Genomic DNA, 25,810 nt, shown 5'->3' with positions numbered 1-25,810 from the left:
GAGGCCTTGTGTTGGCCCCAGGTGGCGGCCGAGGCAGCAGCCCCGCAGCCCGTCCCCCGCACGGCCGGCTCCGCGCTGCCCTCCTTCTCACGTGTCTGTGTTTCTTTTCTCCTCCATGCTGTGGCAGTGGTGCCCCGTGCTGATGAGACAATACTTGGTGCAGCCCCAGGCAGCCCTTTGCCAGGTAATTTCCTGGGGACCCGAACGGCGCCGAGCACACACCTCCCCGGGATGCGTCCGCGCTGGGAGTCCACGGCCTCTCCCGCCGCCGGAGTGCGGTTTCCGGAGTGCGCCCCCCCTGCTTATGCTTCGGATCTTTATGGTCGCCCCGGCCGGGCAGGCGCGAAGGGTTAGGCTTAAATCTCATTTTATCAGTGAGGAAAATAAGGCTCAGAGAACTGGCCCGGCTTGCCTGAGGTCACACAGGTGAGACGGAGGCAGGACTGGGGCAGGAACCCCGTGTTATTCCTCTTAGTTCACCGTTCTTTCTACTGCGGGATCAACAGCTTTATTTTATGCAGATAAAAATGAGCTAAGGAAGTCCATTCCCCTCCCTCAGTCAGTTTTTCCAGGTTAGAAAAGATAACCCTGAACATGCTTCTGGCTCAGACATTTGCGAGTGCAAGACTGTCATTGGGAGCATGGTATCTGAGAGGAGGTGCGTACCTGGTGGGACTTGAACTTGAGGCCTCCTAGGGGTCTGTGGCAGTAGGTGGAGAACTTTTTTTTTTCGTTAATAGATATTTTATCAATCAAGATGCAGATACTAAAAATGTGGAGCCCACTCATCTAAACCATGCTTGACAAATGATTGCCTATCCTTTTTTAACTTTTTATTTTATATCAGTGTATCACAAAGAGACGGACATGACTGAGCGACTGAACTGAACTGAACTGATAGTTGATTAACAATGTTGTATTGTTGACTCTATTCCAACGCAAAATCAGTTCAGTTGAGTTCAGTCGCTCAGTCATGTCTGACTCTTTGCAACCCCATGGACTGCAGCACGCCAGGTTTCCCTGTCCATCAAAACAAAAGGTTTAAAAAAATAAATTAAGTCACATGAGGAGAGACTTTTCTCAAAAAAAATATATTGTGTTAGTTTCAGGTGTAAGGCAGAGTGATTCAGTCATGCATATATATGTATCTATTCTTTTTCAAGTTATTTTCCCATTTAGGATGTTACATTATATTAAGCAGAATTCCCTATGCTCAAGGATAGGGTAGGTCCTTATTGGTTATTCATTTTAAATAGAGCAATGTGTACATGTCAATCTCAAACTCCCGATCTATCCTTCCACCCCACCCTTCCCCCTTTGGTAACGATTCCTTCTCTAAACCTGTGAGTCTGTTTCTGTTTTGTGAATAAATACATTTGTATCAGGTTTTTAGATTCCACACAAAAGTGACACATGGTATTTGTCTTTCTCTGTCTGACTTACTACATTCAGTATGAAAATTTCTAGGTCCACCCATATTGCCGAAAATGGCATTATTTTGTTCTTTTTAATGGCTGAATAATATTCCCTTGTATGCATGCACCACATCCTCTTTATTCATTTGGTTGTCGACAGACATTTAGATTGCGTCTATGTCTTGGCTGTTGTAAACAGTGGTGCAATGAACACTAGGGGGCATGTACCCTTTCAAACTGTTTTCTCCAGATACATGCCCAGCAGGGAGATTGCTGGGTTGTATGGTAACTCTATTTTTAGTTTTTTAAGGAACCTCCATACTGTTCTTCCTAGTGGCCATACCAGTTTACATTCCCACCAACCGTGTAGGAGGTTCCCCTTCTCTTTATACCTTCTCCAGCATTTATTGTTTGTGGATTTTTTGATGATGGCCATTCTAACTGGTGTGAGGTGATGTCTGATTGTAGTTTTGATTTGCACTTCTCTATTCATGAGTGACATTGAACATCTTTTCGTGTAAGTAGGCAAAGAAGTTTCTCCCCCAACTGGTTCCATTGGAGTGGACCCTCTGGAACTTGATGATGTTGTTATTCAGTCTGTAAGTCATGTCTGACTCTTTGGACTTTAATATGGACTTTAATATGCCAGGCTTCCCTGTCCTTCACCACCTCCTACAGTTTGCTCAAACTCACGTCCACTGAGTCGGTGATGCCATCCAACCATCCCATCCTCTGTCGCCCCCTTCTCCTCCTGCCCTCAATCTTTCCCAGCATCAGGATCTTTTCCAGTGAGTCAGCTCTTCGCATGAGGTGGCCAAAATATTGGCGCGTCAGCATCAGTCCTTCCAATGAATGTTCAGGGTTGATTTCTTTTAGGATTGACAGGTTTGATTTCCTTGCAGTCCAAGGGACTCTCAGGAGTCTCCTGGCACCACAGTTCAGAAGTATCAATTCTTTGGCACTCAGCCTTCTTTATGGTCCAACTCTCACATCCATACATGACTATTGGAAAAACCATAACTTTGACTATATGGACCTATGACTTGCTGACCTCAGTTTAGTTTCTTTCCTGGGTCATGGTCAAGGACAGCACCAAGGAGCCCTAATGGGAAGGGAACAGAAGCACAAAATCCACAAAAGGAACTCCAAAAGCTTCTAAAGTAGGAATGTGGAGCACAACTGTTGCCTGCAGATGTTGGTGGCTTCACAGCCAGTGGAGGGAGGTGGGGGCCAGTGGAGGGAGGTGGGGGGCCAGTGGAGGGAGGTGGGGGCCAGTGGAGGGAGGTGGGGGGCCAGTGGAGGGAGGTGGGGGCCAGTGGAGGGAGGTGGGGGGCCAGTGGAGGGAGGTGCGGGGCCAGTGGAGGGAGGTGCGGGGCCAGTGGAGGGAGGTGGGGGGCCAGTGGAGGGAGGTGGGGGGCCAGTGGAGGGAGGTGGGGGCCAGTGGAGGGAGGTGGGGGCCAGTGGAGGGAGGTGGGGGCCAGTGGAGGGAGGTGCGGGGCCAGTGGAGGGAGGTGGGGGGCCAGTGGAGGGAGGTGGGGGCCAGTGGAGGGAGGTGGGGGCCAGTGGAGGGAGGTGGGGGGGCCAGTGGAGGGAGGTGGGGGGCCAGTGGAGGGAGGTGGGGGCCAGTGGAGGGAGGTGGGGGCCAGTGGAGGGAGGTGCGGGGGGCTGTGTTCCCAAGGGCACAGGTGCACCAACACAGCCCCACTGTTCAGCCCTTGGCTTGCCAAAGAGCTACGAGATATGGAAACAGACGCCGTTGTCACCAGGAAAAGGGACACCAATCACCGGTTCCCACTTTTCTTGTCTCTCTCTCCTGATCGTCCCCCCCGTCTTTCTTTTCCTGTCATTCTTTCTACCTCTCCCAGCCTCCACTTTCAAAAAGGACTTGAAGTATCCTGCAAAATAAACAATGACCTATATCTACAGTAGCTAAGGCTGAAAAAGTTCAGAAATTATGCAGAGGAAAGACTAAGATCATTCTACGAGGTGTCAGCAATGATACACTTGTGGTGACTGAGCTCTGAATTTGACTAAGCTTCCTGACAACCAAGGCAAAGAAGGATATGTAGAGTTTCCAATGTCCCTGTAGTAATTTTTTGGGGGGGCATAATGAATTGTAGAAGACATTGACATGGAATTTGAATGTTCTAATGGGAGTGTCTCTAGAGGATTTTTGTTTTGTTTTTATTAAGTTCTTTGTATGGCTGTTTTCTTTTATTGCCTCTAATCAGTGTTGAATGCCTGATATTCTGTCCCAGAACAATGAAGTCACTTCCTCAGGGATTACGCCTCATGGTAGACAAGGACATTGTTTTCTGGTCACCTGACTTGATGAGGGGTAGAGGTGGGAGGTTAGCATATTATTTCGAGCTCTTGTTCAAACCCTTCCCAGTTAATTTTTGGATTTTGGGGTGAATATCATGCTCCTGGATCATGCATTCATTCATTCAACAAACACTTAGGGGGCTCTCTCGCTATTTCCTGCCCTGTGCTCTCAAGGCAACCCGGAGGGAGATAGACAAACAGCCATTGTACGTGGTGGCAAGCATGATAACAGAGGTCTGTGCAAAATGACACCAATTACGGACACATAGACAAGGGAATCATGATTTCTTTGTAGGAATGTGGGGTCCAGGAATGGCTGCACCAAGGAGATGACATTTGAACTGGGTCTTGTGAGTTTAAGTGACTGAGTGAGGTGCACCTTCCAGGCAGAGAGAGAACAGTTCCTGGAGTGACTGAGGAGTGGCCAGTGGAACAAGGTCCAGGGACCCCAGGAGATGGAGGAGAACGCAGTTGCTGCAAAAATTCACAGGCAGCTGAGTGGGACAGAGAATGGTGAGAAACTGCGGAATAATTACCAAGCGAATGAAATGATAGCATCCCCTGGCTCATGCGGGAGCAGAGCAGGAGCTATCGAATCCCACCAAAGCAGAGGATGGGACTCAGCCCTGTGAGCAGGAGGTGGTGGGAGGCCCATGTGGCAAAGGGCAGTGGCAGCTGGTTTAGGAATCCAGCTGTCTTCTCAGCCCCAGCTCTTTAGGGAAGTTCATCGCACCTTCTGGCAACCACTGGTGGTTGAGCAACTGGATTTTTGGGTCTCCCACTGCATGTCTCACACAAGTTGCAGATTTTGTGTCTGGAAGAGATGATTCAAACCCAATTGCTGAAGTGACTGAACAACCTTTGATACTGAATTTACTGACTAAAACAGAATCAGATAACAAAAAGTCTCTTCCATCTGGATATTAAATATGTTAAGAGGCAGGGCTGGCCATCCTCCGATCATTTTCTTAAACCGGGTTGGCTATGCTCCTTGGGAAATAGAGGCTTTCCCTTGTGGACGCAGCTGCCCAGCCCGGAGTCTAGGAAGGGGACAGATGTGGTAGTGGGGTTGGGAGGGCGCAGGGGTGCTACTCTTAGCCAAGGTACTGCCTGGCTCTCCTGAGGATAAGGGTCACTCATTCATTTGTTCATCTAAGTGTTCACTGTGCAGGCTCTTCAGAGTTGAATCCCAGCTTGTCTACTTTTTCATCTGAACCTCTTCCTCATGCAACTATTGACATGTACCTTGTATTTGGATCACTCCCATATCACCTCTGAGCTTTCTTTCAGCTCTGCTCAGCAGAGATCAGGGTCAGGGATTGCTCAGGTCCAGGATAAATAACAGCTTGCCCAAGAAACATTTCCTTACCACTTCCTGCGCCATGTCAACGAATGGCTCTGTGCCCTTATCCCTGTTGGATGGAGCTTCAGGACCACGTGTCTTTTCTGTTGAGATGTGTGGATGAAGGTCAGAGGGCATGTCTGGTCCTCACATGCCATCTTGCACACAAAAAAAGCCCAATAAGCACTAAGCATGCACTCTGCTCAGACCTCTGCTGGGACACAGGAACCGAGGGGGATGATAGGCACTGTCCCCGTCCCAAGGGTCTCAGAAACCCCCGAGACCCTCACAGAGACACTTTGACCTCCTGGTTTTGCACGTGGCAATGCATTGAAGGCAGGCCTCCAATGAGCCTTACATCCTAATTTTTTAAGCAAATGAGGAGTTGAATGCACGAACAAGTCCCATTCTGTGCTGGATAAAGTCTAGACAGTGACCTTTTCTCAATAGCTTTCTGTTGCCTGGAATGCAGACTGCTGGGTGAGACCTACAGCAAGAAATATATTGTCATCTCTACCTAGTACACACATATCCACTTACATCGAAACAAAGAATGATGCAGCAGGATTTACTTTTTCTATATGAGAGTCTCTTCTGTTCGAGTCGACTCTGTTTTCCATTTTAAAGGTTAGTACTAGCGCAGTGATTTCCTGCCTGTTGAAGGGTTAGGACACAGTATGAAGATCATTAGGGTGATTGTCAAGATTTTGAGTCAGATGGACCCAGGTTTGCATCCTGGCTCTGGCACCCAGAAGCTGTGTGACATTCAGTTCAGTTCAGTTCAGTCGCTCAGCCGTGTCCGGCTCTTTAGGCAAACACGTTCCTCCTTCGTTAGAAGTCTCAGTTCCTCATCTGTACAATAGGAATAATGTAGACCCTACTACACGGGGGTAAGTGTGAGGGTTAAATGGGATAACACAGATAAAAGCTCCTGACATAGAGTCGGTGATTGACAAGTGTGAGCTTTGACGTAGTTGTGAATATTATGATTCGTGTTGTCCTGGTGCCACTCTGAACTCCTGCTTCCTGGGGAGTGGTAGTCAGGACTTCCTGGAGGAAGAGGCATTGGAGCAAGGCAGCAGGTTGGCCAGGAATCACTACCGTCCTCACAGTGACCAGGAAGTCTGTGAGCATTCCAGGGACACACATTTTCTTTTCTATGAAGGGCAGACTTGTTCCCACGTCTGGACCGTGTTAGATGCCTTTGCCTTTCACATTTAGGTCTCTAATCCACCCAGAATTGATTTTTGTGTCTGGTGTAAAGTAAAGATCCAATTTCTTTTTTCCCTCCTTGTTTCTGAATGGATAACTGGTTCCCCTGCACTGTTTATTAGAGTCTCATCCTTCCCTGCTGATTTGTACATCCCCTCTCTCATATATCAAGGTTCCGTACATGCGCAGATCAGTTTCTGGACTCGATTCTGTTTCACTGGTCAATTTATCCATGCCTGTGCCCATCTCATACTGTCTTAATTACTGCAGCTTTATAGTGATTCCTGATGTCGGGGAGGCCTGTCACCGTCTTGTCCTTCTCCTGTAGAAGCCCCTGGGCTGACTCTGGGCCTTTGCTCTTCTCTGCACGTTGCAGAATCAGCCTCTGCTAGAGACAGGTGCAAAGTCCCGGGAGCTCTGGACAAGAACCCATCTCAGGGTGCCTGGGCCTGCCGTACCTCCTGGACGCACGGCTGCCGCCCACCGTGCTCAGCATTCGAGCCGCCCTGGAACTACATTCTAATTCACTTGCAGAGAAAAGCTCCAGGGATGTGCCTGAGTCTTCGTCCCCTCTGCCCGCCACTTGCCCAGTGACTCCTCTGGTTTCCCTCCCAGTGACTCAGCCCTCATCATCCTGCCCAGGAAGCCTGCAAACTCCTTTCAGAAGACTGCTTGTTTCCTTGTCCTTGGCCACTAAGGACATAACCCTGGACAGACAGAAAGGCATCATCCTTTGGCAGTGCCAGGGTGATGGAGGAGACTCCCTGCGCCAGAGCTTGGCACAGCCAAACTCTTTGGCTTGGGTATCTGCGAATAATTTCTTTACCTGAAGATAGGCCTGGGATTCAAGTGGGGAATGGGAAGAAGAGACCTGTCACTCTTGCTTATACTGTGGTTTTTTTCTGGAGTGGGAAGACCCATGTTGGCAGCTTCACAACCTTTCCGGAGACCATTCTGACAGTGGTGCCAAGGAAATGACACGTCCCAAGCTCTGGTTTCATGCACTGGCTTAAAGAACAGAGCATGACTCATGGGCCAAGTGTACATGGTTGGTGTGGATTTGGTAAATCGGTTTTCAGCATACTGGTGTTTACACGCTTCCAGAATTTAGGAACATTTGCTTTGATAGGATGGTTTTGGGGTGAGAGTTTATGGTGAACCATCCCCTGTTGACCCTGGGCTCTCAGGTTCCTCCTCTCTGAAATGAGGGTTTCAACTAGGTGATGACCCAAATTCCCTTTAACCCTCGTTTTTGTGATGCTACACTTCCGGTTTCAGAGCACAGAAATGAGAAACTTTCCTTTTCATCCTCTTGGCTACAAGATTCATGTTTCTGCCTTGCTTTGGTTATAGATGCCTCCCTCCTTGCATAGAGGAGGTTGGTTGTCCCTGGCTGGCTGGGGCTGAGGGAGGGGGGCCATAAAGAAGCAAGGTTTGAATTCTCGTGAAGCGGCACTGAATCTTGTCCACCTCCTCACTTGGGGAGATGTCCTGATTCTGGACACCTGTCCTGTTCTGTCGAGCTGAGTGTGTCCGCTCGATGCCAGGGATCCGTGAACCCCCAGGAGCCTTGGTGCTGGAACGCTAGCTGGCTCAGCCCAAAACGTGGCAGTGGCATGTGGCTGGAGTGCTTTGGAACCTCCATGCTGAGACATCTGTCTTGTTTCCTCTTCCAGACCGCCGATTATTCCACCATGGCCTCGCTGGCAGGAGGGCTGGATGACATGAAGGCCAACTTGACCAGTCCCACCCCCGCTGACATCGGGAGCAGTGTGCCTGGGCCGCAGTCCTACCCCATTGTGACAGGTGAGGGCACCTGGGGGGTGGTCGGGCAAGGGGTGAGTGGCGGGGAGGGAGAGAACGTGTGTGATGATGAAGATGGCTTCTTGGTGCTTTGGGGCTTGGCAGGGGCCGTCTTTCTTTTAATGAGATTATGAGGTCCTGGGACAGCTTGGGGGACTGAGACTTGGCTGTAGATGCTCTGATAGAGCCAGAGGAGAGCAGGTAGCAGATGGGCAGTGGGCTGGGCGTGGATGGAGTAGGGAAGCCTCACATCAGGGGCTGGGTGATTTCGGGGCTCCTGGGACTGGGGTGAAGTGTTCAGATGGCTGGGATTTAGCTGTCTGGGAGAAAGGCAGTCCTGGTGGGCCTCAGCCCGTAGGGTGAGTGGGATTCCTGCCAGATCGCTGCCAGGAGTTTCAGATTTCCAGGTGGAGTCAAGAAGGACAGGAGGTTTAGACTACCTTTCTCAAAGACCAGTCACTTGAGCTGTCAGGGCGAAAATGAAGCATGTGGGCCCTGGAGGCATGTTGCTGGATTTGAACTTGTGGTAGCTGCATATTCTTGAGGAAGTTAAATAAAAATTCTGGCCTTACAGATGGTCTTTTCATCTGTAAAATGGTGCTAGCACCCACCTCACGGTGTTGCTGTGAGAATTAAATGCTGCAAACACATGAGCTGCTTAGACTCTGGTCTAGTGCACACGAGCACCCAATACGGCGTGATTATTACTCCTTGTGAGGTGGCTGGTCACATCAGGCTCGCCGCTGTGAGAGGGGCTGGACCACAAGGGTGGGACGGGCAGACACTGCGCCCGCCTCCAGCAGCACTGGGCTAATACGGATGGACAGACTCAGCCACCAACTCCGGGAAGACGTCTGACTGAACGGGCAAGAGGCAGTCTTGGGTACTGAACAGACGGTGGGAGGCTGGGGGCACTTGGACGAGAGCCTAAGGTAGGGGGATGTCCCCGTAGGCTGATACACGAGACCCAGGAAGCAGTCAGAGACAAGGGGTTCTTAGAGATGTGAGTGGGCTGTGCTTGCATCACGGCTGGATCTGGGTTAGAACTTTAGGGAAAGAGCTGGATGAGGCAGGCTCTCTCCCAGCCTCACGGAGGCTCCTAGGCAGGGCAGGCCCAGCTCTGAGACTGGAGCTCGTGGGGCTCAGGTGAGAGTAGCCAGGGCTCTTTTTGCAGATCCAGGTACCACTTGGGGATCAGTTCAGAGGCAAGAGTGACTTGATCCCCTGTCTGCCTGAAATGGGGCCAGAGGCTGGAGGGCAGTTGATCCTACAAGGGATAGGGGTGTCAGCAACGGAGCAAGGATCTATGGAGAACCTCAGTCAGAATGAACTGAGGCTCATTCTTTTACTAAACATCGCAGATGTCCCATGCATCCTCCTCCTTGGGGTCATGAGGGTCTGTGACAAGATCTCTGACAGCATCCCCATTTTACAGATGCAGAAACCAAGTCTCAGGGAGAGGAAGTGTACAGGGGAAGGCAGAGAGGTAGAGCCGGCCTTCACAGTTTCCTGGGTCCTTATTCTTTTCAAAGAAGTACAAATAATTGGATAGGTAGGGGTGGTAAAGTAGAGAGAAGCCTGGATTAGTTAGTAATAATAGTAAGTCACTTTATCTAGTAGTTATGGAGTTCCAGACACTCTGTAAGATGAACTCGTTTTACCCTTGGAGGAGCCCCGGGAGGTGGATACTATTATATCAGATCCATTTCTTAAAAGGCCTGGGGCAATTAAGTAGCTTGCCAGAAATCACAGCCAGTGAGCAGCAGAGGTAAAACTGAAGACCCGGCGGGTACAGTCGGCCTCTCTACCGCACAGATAGCCTGGGGCTAATCCTGGCGCCCTATTTCCTTGCTGAGACTTTGGTCCCGGTCTCTCAAGGCCCTTGTGAGGATCACGTGAGAGCCCTGAGGGGCCTGCTCTGCAGATGGAGGGTTCGTTATTGGGTTTGGGGTTCATGGGTTTAGGCAGATCACAGGAAGACATATTCTACCAGCTGCCCAAGCCTATTTAGATGGAAAGGAATCCAGTAAATGTTGAGACTGTGGTTGTATTTCTGAGACTCTTATCTATTGATGTGGCATACTGGTGGTCAGTTGCCCAAAGGGCTAACCTAACCCACAGATTAGAACCATATCTAAAAACATATATGGTTAGTTGGGCCCATGTAGGACTTTTTATAAACTTGAGTCAACATTAAAAATTTTTTAATCTGCATCTCTGGCTCTCTTGAAAAATCAGAAGATCTGGCCACACTGGGTGGTATTCTTACACGGTTGTAGAAAGTGGAGGATGAGTGGCAGGAGCCCCTGAAGACAGGGCCTCCACCCACCTGCTTCCTCATTATTTTACAAGCCTAATCTGGAAAGGAATTTGAGCTGAAAACCCTTGATGCAGAAAGTCAGTGCTAAAAGCTAGCTGGATGCTTTAGCCGTTTAGGGTCTGCAGAAGGCCAATCTGGATGTGAGCTGAGTCTTTAGGTTAAACCCTTGACCAAAGATTTGTTTGTATTTTGATCTGTCTATTTTAAAGTCACATCATGGAGCAGAAAATTAATACAAATATAAATATCTCATACCTAAGTCAGAATTACACCTAATGTTGAACTATTAAAATTATTCTAATTATAAATATATAACACATACACAATAGTATAATATTATAAATATAACCATTAGCTTTCTTGTAAGTAAACAATAGCTAGCTAGAAAAATAAAATAGGGGAAAACAGTAGCAACAGCACCAAAATACACAAAAGAAAGAAAGAGAATGCTGAGAAATAAACTTAACATTAAAACTCCACTAAAGGGTATAAAAGAGTAAATGGAGGGATTTCTCTGGTGGCCCAGTGGCTAAGACTGTTTGCTCCCAATACAGGGAGCTTAGGTTCAATCCCTGGTCAGGGAGCTAGATTCCACTTGCCACCACAAAGGTAGAAGGTCCTGCATGCTGCAACTAAGACCTGGTGCAGCCTAAATAAATAAATATTAAAAAAAAAAAATAGAGAGCTACAGCTTGTTCTTAGGAAGACTCAACACCATGAAGATGTCAGTTCCCCTAAAGTATTCTATTAATTCAAAGCGTTTTCAATCAGAATGCCAACAGAACTTAAGACTTGCCAAAATGACACTAATTACTAGACAAATAAATACTCAAGGGTATCTAGAAAAATTCTGAAATAAAAAAAAGTGAATAAAACAGCATATTTTAAAATTTTATGATAGAGTTACAACAATTAAAACTACTAACTGAAAATGAAGCAAATAGATAAATGGAACAGCATACAGAGTTCAGATCATTTGTCATTTCACCATATGCTCAGCCATGTCTAACTCTTTGGGTGTTTATAAATACAGCATTTCAAATCAGTAGAGGAAATATAAATCATTCAGTTAATGGTGTTGGGACAATTGACCTATTGGATCCATACCTCACTCTCTATATCAAAATAAATTCCAAGTTGATCAAGACTTTAAATTGAAAGAATGAGGCCATAATAAAGCTAGAAAAACAAAAACACAAGGGAAATATTTTAATAACCTTAGAGTGGGAAAGACCTTTTAAAATTTGTTCCAAATACAAAAGACAAAGAAAAATGAGAGAAATTACTGCTTAAATATAAATGTTTCATAGGTATGTAAAACACTCAAAAGACAAAGAATAAAAAATTTCTAAGTGGAACACAGGTGACAAAAAGCTAATTTCCTTAATATATAAAGAAGTTTTTAGAAATAAAAGAGAAAGAAATCAATAGAAAAAAATGGGTAAAGCAAATGAACAGGAAAAATGCAGATGTCCCATGGCATATAAGAAGATATACACTGTATTCATAATTTTAAAGCTACAAATTAAAATAAACATGAAACTCTAATAAAACCTATCAGCTTATCAAAGACTGGAATGTTTCTTGAGGCCCAACTGGAGAGGTTTCTGAAACAGATATTTTCATACACTGTTATATGCATATAAATCAGTGTAGTGTTTTTTGGAAAGAAATTTGTCAATAACTTTCAAAATTTTAAATGGACATACCTACCATCTAACCCAGAACTTTTATATTCACTTTAAGAACTTTATTTCACAGATATATTCACACAGATGCACAGTGATACCTAAATCTATATAATAATGATAGAGTTATTTATCATGAAAAGCAAATGGAAAAAACTAATGTTTATCACTAGGAGGTGGTTTAATAAATTATGGTTCCTTCACACAATAAACTACTCTGCAACCATTAAAAAGAACTAAGTAGAGCTATCTGTGCTGACATGAATGTGTTCGAGATATAACACACTAATTGTTCAAGATATAACACATTAATTGTTTAAATAAACATTTTTGCAGAATAATGTGTTTAGTATGATCCCATTAGTGAAAAAATATAAAGGACACACACCCAGAGGCATGGACACGCGTATGCAGATCAGATGCATGTGTGTGATGATGGGAGAAGATGCTGCTCGGCTCCTCCCCCCGCTTCATGGGGCACTGGAGTGCCGTGTTGAAACCGGGGTTCTCTGCTCAGCCCCACCTGGTGTCCCCTGAGGACAGCAGATATTCAGAGCACCCCTTTACTCTCCTGAAATTAAGTTCATAACAAATATAGCCTATCTTCACAAGTAATTTCAAATAAAATAAAAATAATGCTCAACTATTAGATAAAGGATGTGAGAGTTGGACCACAAGAAGTCTGAGCACCGAAGAATTGATGCTTTTGAACTGTGGTGTTGGAGAAGACTCTTCAGAGCCCGTTGGACTGCAAGGAGATCCAACCAGTCCATCCTAAAGGAGATCAGTCCTGGGTGTTCATTGGAAGGACTGATGCTGAAGGTGAAGCTCCAATACTTTGGCTACTGGATACGAAGAGCTGACTCACTGGAAAAGACCCTGATGCTGGGAAAGATTGAAGGCAGGAGGAGGAGGGGACAATAGAGGATGACAGGATTGGATGGCATCACCAACTTGATGGGCATGAGTTTGAGCAAGCTCCAGCAGTTGATGATGGACAGGGAAGCCTGGCGTGCTGCAGTCCATGGGGTTGAAAAGAGTTGGACACAACTGAGTGACTGAACTGAACTAATTAGATAAAGGAGAAACAACTGAAATTGCTTTTAATTAATTGCTATGTACTTTGATAAGTAAATACTCTTGCATGTCTAAACTGCAGGACGTAAAGGAGTAACTCAGGGCTTGCCCAGTGCACGGAATCACCGTGAACTCAGCAACAAACCTGAACACAAACTGGCTGTGTCTGACATACTGTGAGCAGGAATTTACGAATAGGTGAGGAACTCTTGGCAAAGTTCCAAGTAAAACAAAGTACGCGCTTTACTCGATTTACACGGTAGCTGCATTCCTAGAAAATTCAGTGTATATTAAGACCATGGAAACTGCAAGTTCACATTTATATGTAAATGAAGTTCCATTCTAGATTTAAATAATTATAAGCAGATTTCTCACTTCTATGTATGTTGGGCAGGACAGGACGATAGTGCAGGATGAAAGGCAGATTCTTCATTGTGTGGGACTGTTCCACACCAAACCAATAATGCCTGCCAAGCATATAAAAACCCCCACAAATTTCCAAAACACCCTCTGGGGGAAGTTGCTGACCCCACTGAGAGCTGTTGGAACACGGGGAAGGAATGCCCCTGAAAGCTCTTAGGGTGGGCCTCCATGTCACATGCGCTGTTAATTTAATTCCACCTGTCCTCGTGGATGTGTTGACAGTTCTGAGCTCCTCGGAGAAGAGCTGAGTCTTCCAGCCTCACCCTCCCCTTCTCCCTTCCTCACCAGGCCCAGTGCGGGGGGTGCTCAGGTAGACGGCCAGTCTGGGATCTAGGAGGTGGGTGGACTCTGTTCTCCTCCACCCAAGTCCTCACACTCCAGGCCACCCAGGGACGATCCCGTTAGAGAAGGAGTCCATGTCTCTCCATCATTTATATGCCATATAAAATATTAAGTTAAACTCCTGCTCCACCAGCCGGGGCCACGGTTCAGAAACGACCCACCATTTGCAAAGCAGTGACATGACCCGCCCATTCCTGCATCATCAACAGCTTGGGTCCTGATTGGGGCTAGTTACCCACAGATGTGTCCTTGGGTCACAGGCTTGATGACGGAACAGCCACTGTCCCTACCTGCCCGGGAGGATAGCAGGTGGATGCCAGCAAAGGACCCGGCAGTCTTTCCTCACTGTGCCCGTCTGACACTTTGCCAGCCTATGTCCTTGCTGGCACCTTCCCCTGAGGACCGTCTTTTTGCATCTGCAGTTGGAATGACAGGAGGAGACTGAGAGATGTGTCTTCTGGTTAAACAACTTTGAGAAACACCTGCCCAGTGAATGACCCAGGTCCTAGGGTCTGGGGCTCCCCTTGGTGCATCCTCTCTAAGTAGCAGAGACAATCCAGGAGCCAGTGGATGAGCACCCACAAAGACAGACAGATGCTCCAAGTCCCCAAATCACCAGCTCTGGTTTGCTGGTATCTCAGGCTCAGTGTTTTGACCCCCAGTATCCCAAACTTGATACTTGAAAGCAAGGATTGTAAGTCCATCTTCTGCCTTTCTCTTGTAAACAGAACCTGCGGGCTGAAGGAAAGAGCGCTTAGACCCAGGAGTCAGCCTGGGTTTAAGCCTGGGCTTTACTACCTGACTCTGCTGTTGTTGTTTAGTCACTGAATTGTCTCCGATTCTTTTGCAATTCCATGGACTGTAGCCCACCAGGCTCCTCTGTCCATGGGATTTCCCAGGCAAGAATACCGGAGTGGTTATCACTTCCTCCTCCAGGGGTCTTCGCCACCCAGGGATCAAACCTAACTGTCCTATCCTTCAACAAATAGATTGTCCTCTTTGAGCCTCAGTGTTCCCATCTATGAAACAGGGATGACAATTCCTGGCCCACCTGCCTCAAAGGCCATTGTGAGGATATAAGGAGAGTGAATGGAAGAGATTTGCGAGCCACTCAGGGGCCATCCGCGTGTGTGTGGGCGGGACAGGGGATCTGGCGGGTCTGCGACCCAGTTGGCTTTTTCTAGTCTCCTTCAGAGCAAGCGTCCTGACCGCGGGTGTGCAGGTGGGAGGGCCCTGCAGGGCAACTGCTCCCTCCACGGCCGGAGACCCAGGTCCAGAGGGCAGAGCTGACCTGCTCACGGCCACATGCAGTGAGCTAGAGCTGGAACTGGGGTTCATCCAAGGCCGTGGCTTCCACAGCCTGCTGCCAATATGTGGTTCGATGGACTAAAACAAACGAAAAAAATCCCAGTTTAAATTTCCAGAAGGCATATCTTTTAGCATGTAATTGGGAATGTCAGCAGCAAAGCCAGACTGCCTGCTCTGGAAGTCCAGCTTCATTGTATTCTAGCTCTGTGACCTGGGGCATGTTACTAGCCTCCACCTCCAAGGTCCCTGTCTGTAAAATGGGGCCCAGATAGTACTCCCTGCAGGAAGCCCGTGAGCATGGTCCATGCAGTCTTAGCCCGATGCTTGGCTAAGTAAGCACTTAATGAGTGGCAGCTATTAGTATGTTCCTGGGCTCTTGTACCAAAAAGTCTGGCGAGGTGCCATGTCGCTCTGAATGACCTCTCTGTGGGGAACGCCTCCTTTGACCTGTGTTTTACGAGCCTTTATGTGGTTCGGTCAGACCCAACTGAATATTTCTTCACTCAAAGTGAAATCATAATAAAAAATAAAAGCAGAAGTAGAAAGAATACCTCATGTATCCAGGCTGCCAAAAGGTGTTGGAAAAGTGACAATAGAAGCTATAACACAGCATGATACTCCGTAACCGGGTGTTCAGCCACTAAGCCTTCCTCTAGCTTGTCTGCCTGGAAGGGCGGCATAGTATTGATACTTACTGTCTATCGGGCTATCCCTCGGGGCTTGGCTGGTGGTACCATCGAGGCCTGGGTGGATAGCTCTCCTCTCGCTGAGCTTACCGGCTGGTGAGAGCTAGACAGTTCACAGTTCTTTCTCTGCTGCCAGCTGGGCCCAACTCATAGTCAGGCCTCAGGAAGGCTGGAAACTCTGAGGTTGGGTACCCTGACCCATCACCCAGCCCTGGGATCGATTCTGTATCAGTACTTGGTCACCTCTAGTGACAGGGATTTCACTACCTCAAAGGCAAAGAATCTTCAACAGGACTTCTCTGAGGCTGTTCTCCATTGAAGTCATTTCCTTCTCCATTGGCAAACCACAGCCTAGGGGCTGGCAAAGTGCAGGCTGGTGTTTGCTCTGTGAACTCAGACCCAGACACCGGCATTCTGTGTTCTCGTGGTCCAGCCCAAATAGTGTTTTTTAAACTTAAAAAAAAAAATCAGACCTCACGTTTTACAAATCAGAGGAGAACAGCCCCAATGTCCACGAGTAGGGGATTTGTTCAATAAAGAAGAGCTCATGGGGATGGAGTCCTGTGCGGCGGCAGGAAAGGAGGAAGCCCTGTATGTCCCGATTGAGAGGCCTTGGAGATACATGATGAACAAAGCATGAGTGGCGCATGCGGAATGCTGCCTTTTGTGTGAAGAAGGGAGGGGCCGTGGGAATTCATATTTGTATTTGTGTACACAGCATACAGAAATTCTGGAAGGATACTCAGTAACCCTGTTTGGGTGTTGTCTGTGAAGTGGGTGTAGGAAGTGGACCTTTTGCTGAATATCATCTACGTTTTAAATTTTTTGAACCCTGGATAGAGGAGCCTGACAGGCTTACAGTCCATAGGGTCACGAAGAGTCGGACACGACTGAAGTAACTTAGCATGCATTTATTAATTTATCTTTATAAAAAAATTAAATTTAAAAGCGCCTTTAAACTAGGATATTTAGCATAAAGGCTAAAATGTCTAACTTCCTTTTTCTTTTGAAAAACTGGAAGCCTGTCCACCAGTGCCCACAGTCCCACATGGCCACAGGTGGGCAGAGTTTAGAAGGGGCTTTCCCCTACCTGAACCACGCTTCCCTGTTCGTCCCAGTCTCTGTCTGGTCAACTTCGCTCGCTCTCCTTGCCTGCTGGCTCCAGTGAGTTTTAGACCTGCCCCAGACCCTCTGTCCTGTCTCCTCTGACACCTATTTCTGCTCAGTGGAAAACCCCTTTGTTAGGCCAGAAAGGGCTGACCACAGGCTATCCAGCTGGCTTGCCTGTTGCTAACTCCAGGCCTTTGCTCACGCTATTCTGCCTGCCTGGAATGGCTTTCCTCAAATAGCAGCTCAGCACATAAGCCATCCATTAGTGGGGGAAAGGTTCTCCAGAATGTGCGACGGCTCAGCATTTCAGCCCAGTGCAGCGATGTCACACTCTGTCCAAACTAAATGTTGTGAACCTGCTTCAGGGAATGACAATCCAGAGAGAAAACTCGGCACCCAAAGTGGGACTTCCCCAGAAAAACAAGGCTATTTACACTCCAGAAGGATTGAAGATGAATCCAACTAGAGATTACAGTGTTTGTTAAATAGACTCACTGTTACAGATTCTAGAGAAACCTAGAATTTTGGAATCTCAGTGTTTGGAAGGCTCATCAGAGGTTCAGAGAAGCCAGAAAGGTCTGATCATTTTATTAATAAAATCCAAATGAAATTCAAGCATCTCTGTAATTAAAATGCACATCAAAGGAAAATATGATTTGCTTTCAGGTTAGTGCAGTGTTCCCAAGAACTATTTGTTGAATAAATGAATTAATATTTGTGTAAAGAGCAGTGTCAATTAAAAAAATAATTTCAGTGTAAAGTACTCCAGTTATTTCTGACCTTGCATTTTGTAGGATAAAAATAAACAAAGCTGGATGGCCTTCCTGGTAATACACTCATAGATTTTTGCACTTGCAGGCAGCTTGGAAGCCGACCTTTCCAAATAGCCTTCAAGAAAGTCTCTGGGCCTCCAGCCTTTCAGCCGACCCTGCTGTGATCCATCTTCTTAAAATAGCGATTTCATTAGCTTGTCCTCCTGGTCAGAGATCTCCACCGCCAGACCATTATCTGCAGGAGAAAACACCAAACTGTAACTCCTGGCAATTAGCGGAGCGGTTACCATTCATCATTCATTCATTCTCTCATTCCCTCACTCACCTCTCCGTCAAACCCCGGCTCCTTCAGGCTCCTTAGCGAGGTTTGGTCTTGTGGCTGTAGTGTCTGCTCTCAGGATACTCATAACCTGATGAGGGAGGTAAATGTGGGTACATGTACAAGGCAAAACAAAACAAAACAAACAGGAAAGAGAAATGCCAGGGAGGAACCAGCGCGTCTGAAGGTGTGGAGGGGGGAACGATTGCTTCCTCTGACTGTGGAGTTTGGGAATATTTTGTGGAGGAGTCCATGTAGAAGCTGCTCTGGAGGAACCGCGAACTCTTGGTTTCTTTGCTCTGAAGCTTGGTCTAATCTCTTGCAACACCCTCAGTTTTCCTAATCCCTTTTAAAACAGGAAGGAGTACTTGCTCATTGTAAAATGAATAAATGTATGCAGCAACATGTTACTGTATCAGCTCGCCAAGTTCTTAGATTGTTCCGCTGTCAGCAGAGTTGATGGTTTGGTAGATGTCCTTGCAGAACTTTTTCTTTGCATTAAAAAACTGTATCGTGTTATACATATATAGACCATTTCCTCCAAATGGGTGTTTACTCTTCATACTGTTGGTCAGTTTTAAAAAATTTTAATTTCCTGTTTAATGGACACCTAACATGTTCTGTAGTCCAGAACTTCCATCCTTTCTCATGTTCTAGATGGACCATCATGAACTGTTTTTAGCAGGATGGGCTGGAGAATTCCTCCCTCAGGGCTCAGGACTGGATCCCTCTCAGTATTTGATACCTAGGCTGCAGACCAAGAAAGATGGGTTTCAGGAGGGGAAGTGGGTGGGGAACCTAGGTATCCACGGATGGCCCAGGGCTGTCAGCTTAAAAAGACAGCAGCCTGGGGGCCTGGTGCTGCCTCCCAGGTGCCCAGGGCTGTGTGGGGAGGAGGTGCGGCTGCTCGAAGCTCATCAGGGGAAGCCATGGGGAGGCAAGCTTTACTTGAGTGCAAAGGAGAATTTTTTAACAAAGCTTTCTGAAACTGGAATAGGCTCCCTCCGGAGATAATCACAGTGATAGCTAATGTTTATTGAGCATTTGTTATGTGCTTTGGTTCATTTCATCGATGAAACCAGGTACTATTTTTGTCCCTGCTAACAGTTAAAAGAAATTGCCTGGGTTCACACTGCAGTAAGCAGCAGAGCCGGCTTTCTCTAACCCCTGTACTGTACTGCCTCTGTTTGGTAATAAGCTCCTTGTCATCAGAGATATCCAACCAGAGCTCTCGCACATCCCCCCATGGCACAGTTAGACTGGCGGCCCTGGGGGTCTGTGGAAGCTGATCAAACTCAGCATCTCTTATACAGACTCTGGAGCTAGACTACCTATCTTCAGATATCAGCTCTTCTCCCACTTATGAGTTGGTGACCTCAGTTGAAACTGAGCATGCCTCAGTTTGCTCACCTATAAAATGGGAATAGGAACTTGTTACATGAATTAAATGAGTCAATATTTCAGAAGCACTTAAAACTCTGCCCGGAACATAACTACTAAATAAGTGTTGTTTTTTAAACATCTGGAAGTCATGAAAGCAGCTCGGTTCAGAGAGCTTGGTTTAGGGGTCCTCCACAGCCAGGAGATGAGGGGCTCACCAGAGGTGGGATGTGTCCAGCACGGAGCAGCCCTGATGGCCGCCTCTACTAATGTTCCACTGACCTCCTGTTTTAGCTTCCAAATGCTCCTGTAACAAATTACCACGAACGTCATAGCTTAAAACAACATGAATTTATTACCTTAACACTCTAGGGGTCAGAAGTCTTAAAATCAAGGTGTCAGCAGGGCTCCATTCCCTCTGGAGGCTCTGGTGGAGAATCCATTTCCCTGTCTTTTCCAGCTTCTCCAGGCTACCCATGTTGTCTGGCTCATGGCCCATTCCTCTGTCTTCAAAGCAAGCCGGGTATCATCTTGTCTTCTTTACCTCTGTTTCTGTTGTCACATGTCTCTGTGACTCTGACCACCCTGCCTTCCTGTATGGGGACTTGGTGATTATATTGAGGTGCATTTGAATAATCCAGGATCATCTCCACATCTCAAAACCCTTGATTTAAGTACACACCTGCAAAGCCCCATTTTCTCTGTAAGGTGACAGAGCACAGGCACTGGGGGGCCATGATTCTGTCTGCCCCAGCGCCCCAGCCCCCACTATCAAGGTCTCCTTGATGACTCCACACCCCCTTGAATCCTGGGAGAACCATCACCTGGGAGGAGGATCAGCCCCTTTTTGGTGTTTCTGCCTGACCTCTCCTCACCATGTCTGTGAGCACTGACTGGTCCTCACTGTATCTCCTCCATCTGCCCCAGTATTGTGACAATCATGCCCTCCCCAGGGCCCTAGGGTCAAGAGACTGCAATATTGATGCTGGTAAGTCCTTAGAGATCATTAGCACAACTCCCTCATGGAGAAGATGGAGACACGGAGGACTCAAGTTCTCCCCACATGAGACATTTCCAGAACCCACCTCCCTTGGCTCCTCCCTCTGTTCCGGACTCAGCCTTCCAGAACAGAATGTATCACCTCTCTTAACCTCATTTCTCTGACTGGTCCTCTGCCATCTATCTGCCTCATCCATGCCCGATGGAACCCTTCATCCAGACCTTTATTTTTTATCACTTTCCTCCTCAATTTCCCAGTCCTGACTCTAACCCTTTGCTTCTGCTGGTTCCTCTGCTTAGGATGCTTCTGTCATTTGCCCAGAGGTGGCAGTAGTCTGCTGTGAAAGGAAGAACAAATACCAGCTCTTCCATAAATAACTCCTTGGGGACTTTGGGACACGCTTTCTCTCTCTGAGCCTCAGTTTTCACATCTGCCCAATGGGAATTATCGTCCTGGCTTCTCCTCTCCTTGCAGGACTTCAGGGAAGCTCATGTGAGCTGTAAGGAGCTATACCTCTTCTTTTAACTTGACTTTGCTGGGTGCTCAGGCCCTGCGTCCCAGCAGCGGGGTGAGTGTGAGCTGGTGCAGAGCTTTGCCGATGCGTAGCTCTCATGACACCGGTTGAGGGACTGAGGAACCAGCAGGCCTACCAATCTGTCTATGTGACTCCAGGGAATGTCTCCAAGGAGCCATCCTCAAGCACCACCTCCTTCCTTCAGAAAGCCCTCCCCAGTTGCCCCACAGGCAGAGTGATAATCCCCTCTTTGGGCCCTGGATCATTACACTTGTTATCCCATTGTGCTTTGACTTATGATTCTTTGTATCTAGCCTAACTTTATTCTTACACTGTGAAGGTCTGGATTATCTTCTGTCTAGCTTGGAGCATGGAACAATATAGGTACTCGGGAAGTGTTTATTGAATGAAAGAGTGGATGGATGGATGAACAAATGAGCTGTCTAATATGATTAGTTGTTACTAATCACCCCAAGGGCTTCCCCGATGGCTGAGTGGTAAAGAATCTGCCTGCAATGCAGGAGACGTAGGAGACTCTGGTTCGAACCCTAGATTGGGAAGATACCCTGAAGGAGGGCATGGCAACCCACTCCAGTATTCTTACTGGGAAAATCCCATGGACAGAGGAGCCTGGTGTGTTACACTGTGGGGTTGCAAAGAGTCGGACAGGACTGAAGCAACTGAGCTCTCTCACGATCACCCCAAACATCTGTATTACTATCAAGGTTATTGACATAATTCACACACATACACATCTTTGAGGAGCAAAAGGGGCATTTGAATGCAAGATATTATTACAATTATTATTTCCTTCCAAATGCATTAACTTCAGCTGGTTTGCAGCCCCCCCCCCCTTTTTTTTTTAGCCAGAATCCAGATTCACAGATGTGGGCTCTGGGCAAAAGTGAAGTCGCTCAGTCGTGTCTGACTCTTTGCAACCCCACGGACCGTAGCCTACCAGGCTCCTCTGTCCATGGGATTTTCCAGGCAGGAATACTGGAGTGGGTTGCCATTTCCTTCTCCAGGAAGCCCTTTTTAATCTGCCAGTGTTCACAGCCCAGAAAAATTCTCTCTCTAATTTCTCTCTATTAGCTTTTATTTTCATTGCCTGAGAGGCTATGGAACTTCTACTCCCACACTTACATCTTCTATAAATGTTTGGTAAGGCTGGTTTTGGCACGAATCCTTAGGGGCACCTGCTGCCCATCTGAACTTGCCCATCCAGAGAAGCGTTTGCCTTTCCAGACCCACTGGCTCCTTCTGTCACGTGCCCACCTCAAGGATAGGGTGGTTTGTAGCCCTGTTTGAACGGTTGGCATCTGGAGTGCAGGCTAAGGTAAGAGCTCCTTCCCCAGAGCTGATCTCAGTCCTGGATAAGATCCACTAAGTCAAGAGTCACTAGCAGGAATGACCACTAGTACGTGCTTCTCACTCACTAGGCAATGGGCATTATTATAAGCACTTCACATACCTCAACTTGTCTTGTCTATAAAACAACTCCATGGGAAAGTTTTATTGTCCCTATTTTACTGATGCAAAGACCGAGTCCTCGAAAAGCCCAGGCGTTTACTCAAGGTCACATCTCTCCTAAGTAGTGGAGCCAGATTTCCAACACAAACTGTCAGATTCCAGAGGTCACACTCCTGACCACTGTGCCACACTGCCCCTCACCAAGCTGCTGTGTCCGGGGCAGGCCGGCCGTCTGGCCAAAGGAGGTCCAATTCGGGCCCCAGTTTAGGAAATAGGCCGCAAGGCTGATGCATCGATCAGGGCCAAGCCCTGGGGCTGTGACTGACATGGCTGGCCTCCATCCTGGATGCTGTCTGGATGAAGGCATTGGGCTGACTCACCTCCAACAACTGGCATCCAGACAGACCTCAGCAGCCTCAGCACACAGTAGGTGCTCAGGGAAGGGCTGTTGAATGGATGGGCAGACAACAGCAGGTATTATCAGAAACTTATGCTGGATTTGAGGTGTTTGGAGTGTCCAGGGGAGGGGCAGGGTGGCAGAGGGTGTCCTGAGGGCCCCTGAGCCCTCTCTTTCCCACCTGGCCCACACGTGTTACAGTATCTTTTACAACCAGTAGTGTCAGCCCTGGATAGTTATTCCAAAGGTGTTGCCCAAAACAAGACCCCAGCTACCATGAATAGCCATCTGTGCCCATATGGGTGTAGATTACAAAAGATAACTGTGGTTTTATTATCTCTAAAGCTCGCTTGTGTAATGAGGGTGATGGAGTCAAATGCTCCCATAGATCTCAGCCTGGAGCCCCGGAGCCCAAACTCGGGCTCCTTGTCCTTCCTCCTCTGGTCCTGCAGCCTGAGTCAGCTGTCTCTCACTGCAGGATCCCAGGGTCTGGTCTAAGGGCTGGGCCTCTGGGCTGCCTGGAGCTCGCCCGGCGGCTGCCCATCTCCTCTGTGGGCTGAGCACACCTCCAGCAGGGCCCAGCCCTGCCCATGCCCCCCGCCCCCAGAGGAGTCCCTTCTTTGACCTTTGTAATTATTCCTGTTCAATCTTCCTTCGTGTTTTTTCCTCCCCCTTTTGGAGGTGCTCGACTCCTGCGTTCCCTCCAGTGTATTAAGGATGTGAGTGAAATTGATGACTGGGATGTCTCAGGTCTTTATGATGATGAATGACTTTCACTGCCAAAGCTTTTATTGTCTGTGATTTGGGAAGAAGGGGGAACTGATATATCAAGGCTCCCTGTCACACCATTTAATACAGTTATAAATCCTGACGTCACTAACTGGTGGTCAGGAGCTGGAGAATTCCACCAGCTGCCGCTTGGCCGAGCCTTTATGGATTTTTTTCCCCCTCTTGCCTTTCTTTGCGTGACTGTCACAATTGTGTTTTGAGGGTGGGGGGATGGGAACAGCTGGATGGTGAGTTTAAAAATCCCAAGGGTAATCTGGTCCAGGGAAGAGAGTGGGAGGCCTCCCCGCTCTAAAGGAAGGGGAAATGGCAGCATCACTCTAAGGTGAGCAAGAAATTGTTCAGTGAAACCAAATCCTAACAGCATGCTAATATCTTTTTGCTTATGGACCACATTTTACAATTCACCGACTGATTTTGCAGCTGTTATTTTTCAATCTTCCTTCCATCCTTTGGGGGTGGGGTTGTGACAGACTTGAACCCCGTTTTTCGGAAGAGGAAACTGAGGCTCAGCAAGTTGGAGCAAGTTGGCCAAGGTTGTGCACTCCAGGCAGATGCGGAGGGCAACTCCCCAGGTGGAGGAGCTGGGCCTCACCATTAGGAATTTGGGGCGATGGAGTCAGAGGGAGACGACAGGAAGAAGAGCTGGTTTAGATATCTTGTGGTCCCCCAGGAATGCTCAAGTGGGAACATCCAGAAGGTGATGGAGGAGGCATCAGGGCTGGGAATACCACTTGGGAAGTCATGGGCACGGTGGAGATGGATCCACCTGATGAAGATGCATAGACACAAAGTCTTGAGAGCAGCGGAGCTCCAGGAAGGAACTGGAGAACAAGGATGGCTGGGGAGAAGTCATGGAGAAGTCTCGGAAAAGGTGATTGGTGGAGGACAAAGCAGACCACGAATGCTCTCCATCGTGGGATCTGGAACAACCAAGGCTCTGAGGCGGGAACAGCAGAATTCTCTCTGGCTGCTTAAGTAGAAAAGACGTTAGGATTCTCAGGAGGCCCACGGGACCAGGCTTGGAGGCTTCACAGCCGGGAATCACATCGGAACCACACCTGAGCATCTGAACCACAGTTGAAATACCACGTAACTGGTTCTGTGGAAACGCCACTTCCTGGCCTGTGGACACAAAACCCTCAGCTCATGCTGCTGTCCCTGGACACCAGACATCACCACAGGACCTTTATCTCCACAGGCACCTATTTCTTTGTGTCACTTGCCTATGAATTAACGACTCACACGCGTGTCTGCTTGATGGAGCCAAGATGGCATCTGCGCTTGAGCTGTGAGGGAGGCTGGGAGATCAAGCTTCTGGCTTCTGCCATGAGGACGCTAAACTCTTAAGGTGGAAAACTGTCAAAACAAAAGAAGGGTGTTCATGGTGTCAGGTGGACAAAGATGTTTGAAGAATTAGGGAATGAGAGAAGAGATCCAAGCTAGCAGGACTGAAAGGACCCTGGCTTTGGAGTTAGGAGGGTCTCGTTCTTTGGGTCGTTTATTGATTGCAGTCAGCCCCTTCCATAGGATTTGAGGCATCATTGAATTCAGACCCAGGGACGTCTGCACATAGGGCAGAAACCCCCTGAAGAGAGGAGGAAATGGCTCTATGGAGTCCAGAAAGGCCCTAGTGAGGGGCAGCAGTGGGACCTGGAGCCTGGGGGTGGGGTTGGGCTGTTTCTTCAGGATGTGACGACTTTTGCTGAGTAACTGGACTGGAGAGTAGCGGTGAGGGAAGAAGTGAGGACCCAGAGGTCCGGTCCCAGCCCTGAGGAGTCCTGGGAGGTGGCAGGAGGCACTTCTCTTTCTTGGAACTTGGGTAACTCTGAGCTTTGCTGCTGGCTTTTCTCCAGTGAGGATGATGGAAAATTATCACCCATCAGTCTCAAAGCCTCCTTTTCTTACGGGCACAAAATCCCCAGAACCTGACCCACAGGGCTGGGCCTAGAAGAAAGGCTTGGAAAGATGTTCTTTTAAAAAATATCTTATTATTTATTTATTTTTGGCTGCTTTGAGCCTTCATTGCTTTGCGCGGCGGCACGTCTTGTTGCAGAGTACAAGCTCAAGGCGCTCGGGCTTCATTGCCCTGTAGCATGTGGTTTCTTCCGGGACCAGGG

The 25,810-nt window shown here is 47.9% G+C and overlaps 1 protein-coding gene across 1 annotated transcript in view; it reads left to right on the top strand.

Annotated features, from left to right (window-relative positions):
• Positions 1–25,810, top strand: part of PAX5 (paired box 5) — a 169,143-nt gene that overhangs the window by 93,670 nt on the left and 49,663 nt on the right. Inside the window, exon 7 of the mRNA XM_065908119.1 lies at positions 7,971–8,100. Within this exon, the coding sequence (XP_065764191.1) occupies positions 7,971–8,100 (130 nt within the window). The remainder of the gene's footprint in view (positions 1–7,970; positions 8,101–25,810) is intronic.

This window comes from Muntiacus reevesi, chromosome 17 (genome assembly GCF_963930625.1).
Source record: "Muntiacus reevesi chromosome 17, mMunRee1.1, whole genome shotgun sequence".
Taxonomy (NCBI): Eukaryota; Metazoa; Chordata; class Mammalia; order Artiodactyla; family Cervidae; genus Muntiacus; species Muntiacus reevesi.
Note: the sequence above shows the minus strand (reverse complement) of the source record. Positions and strands in the feature narration are given on the sequence as shown.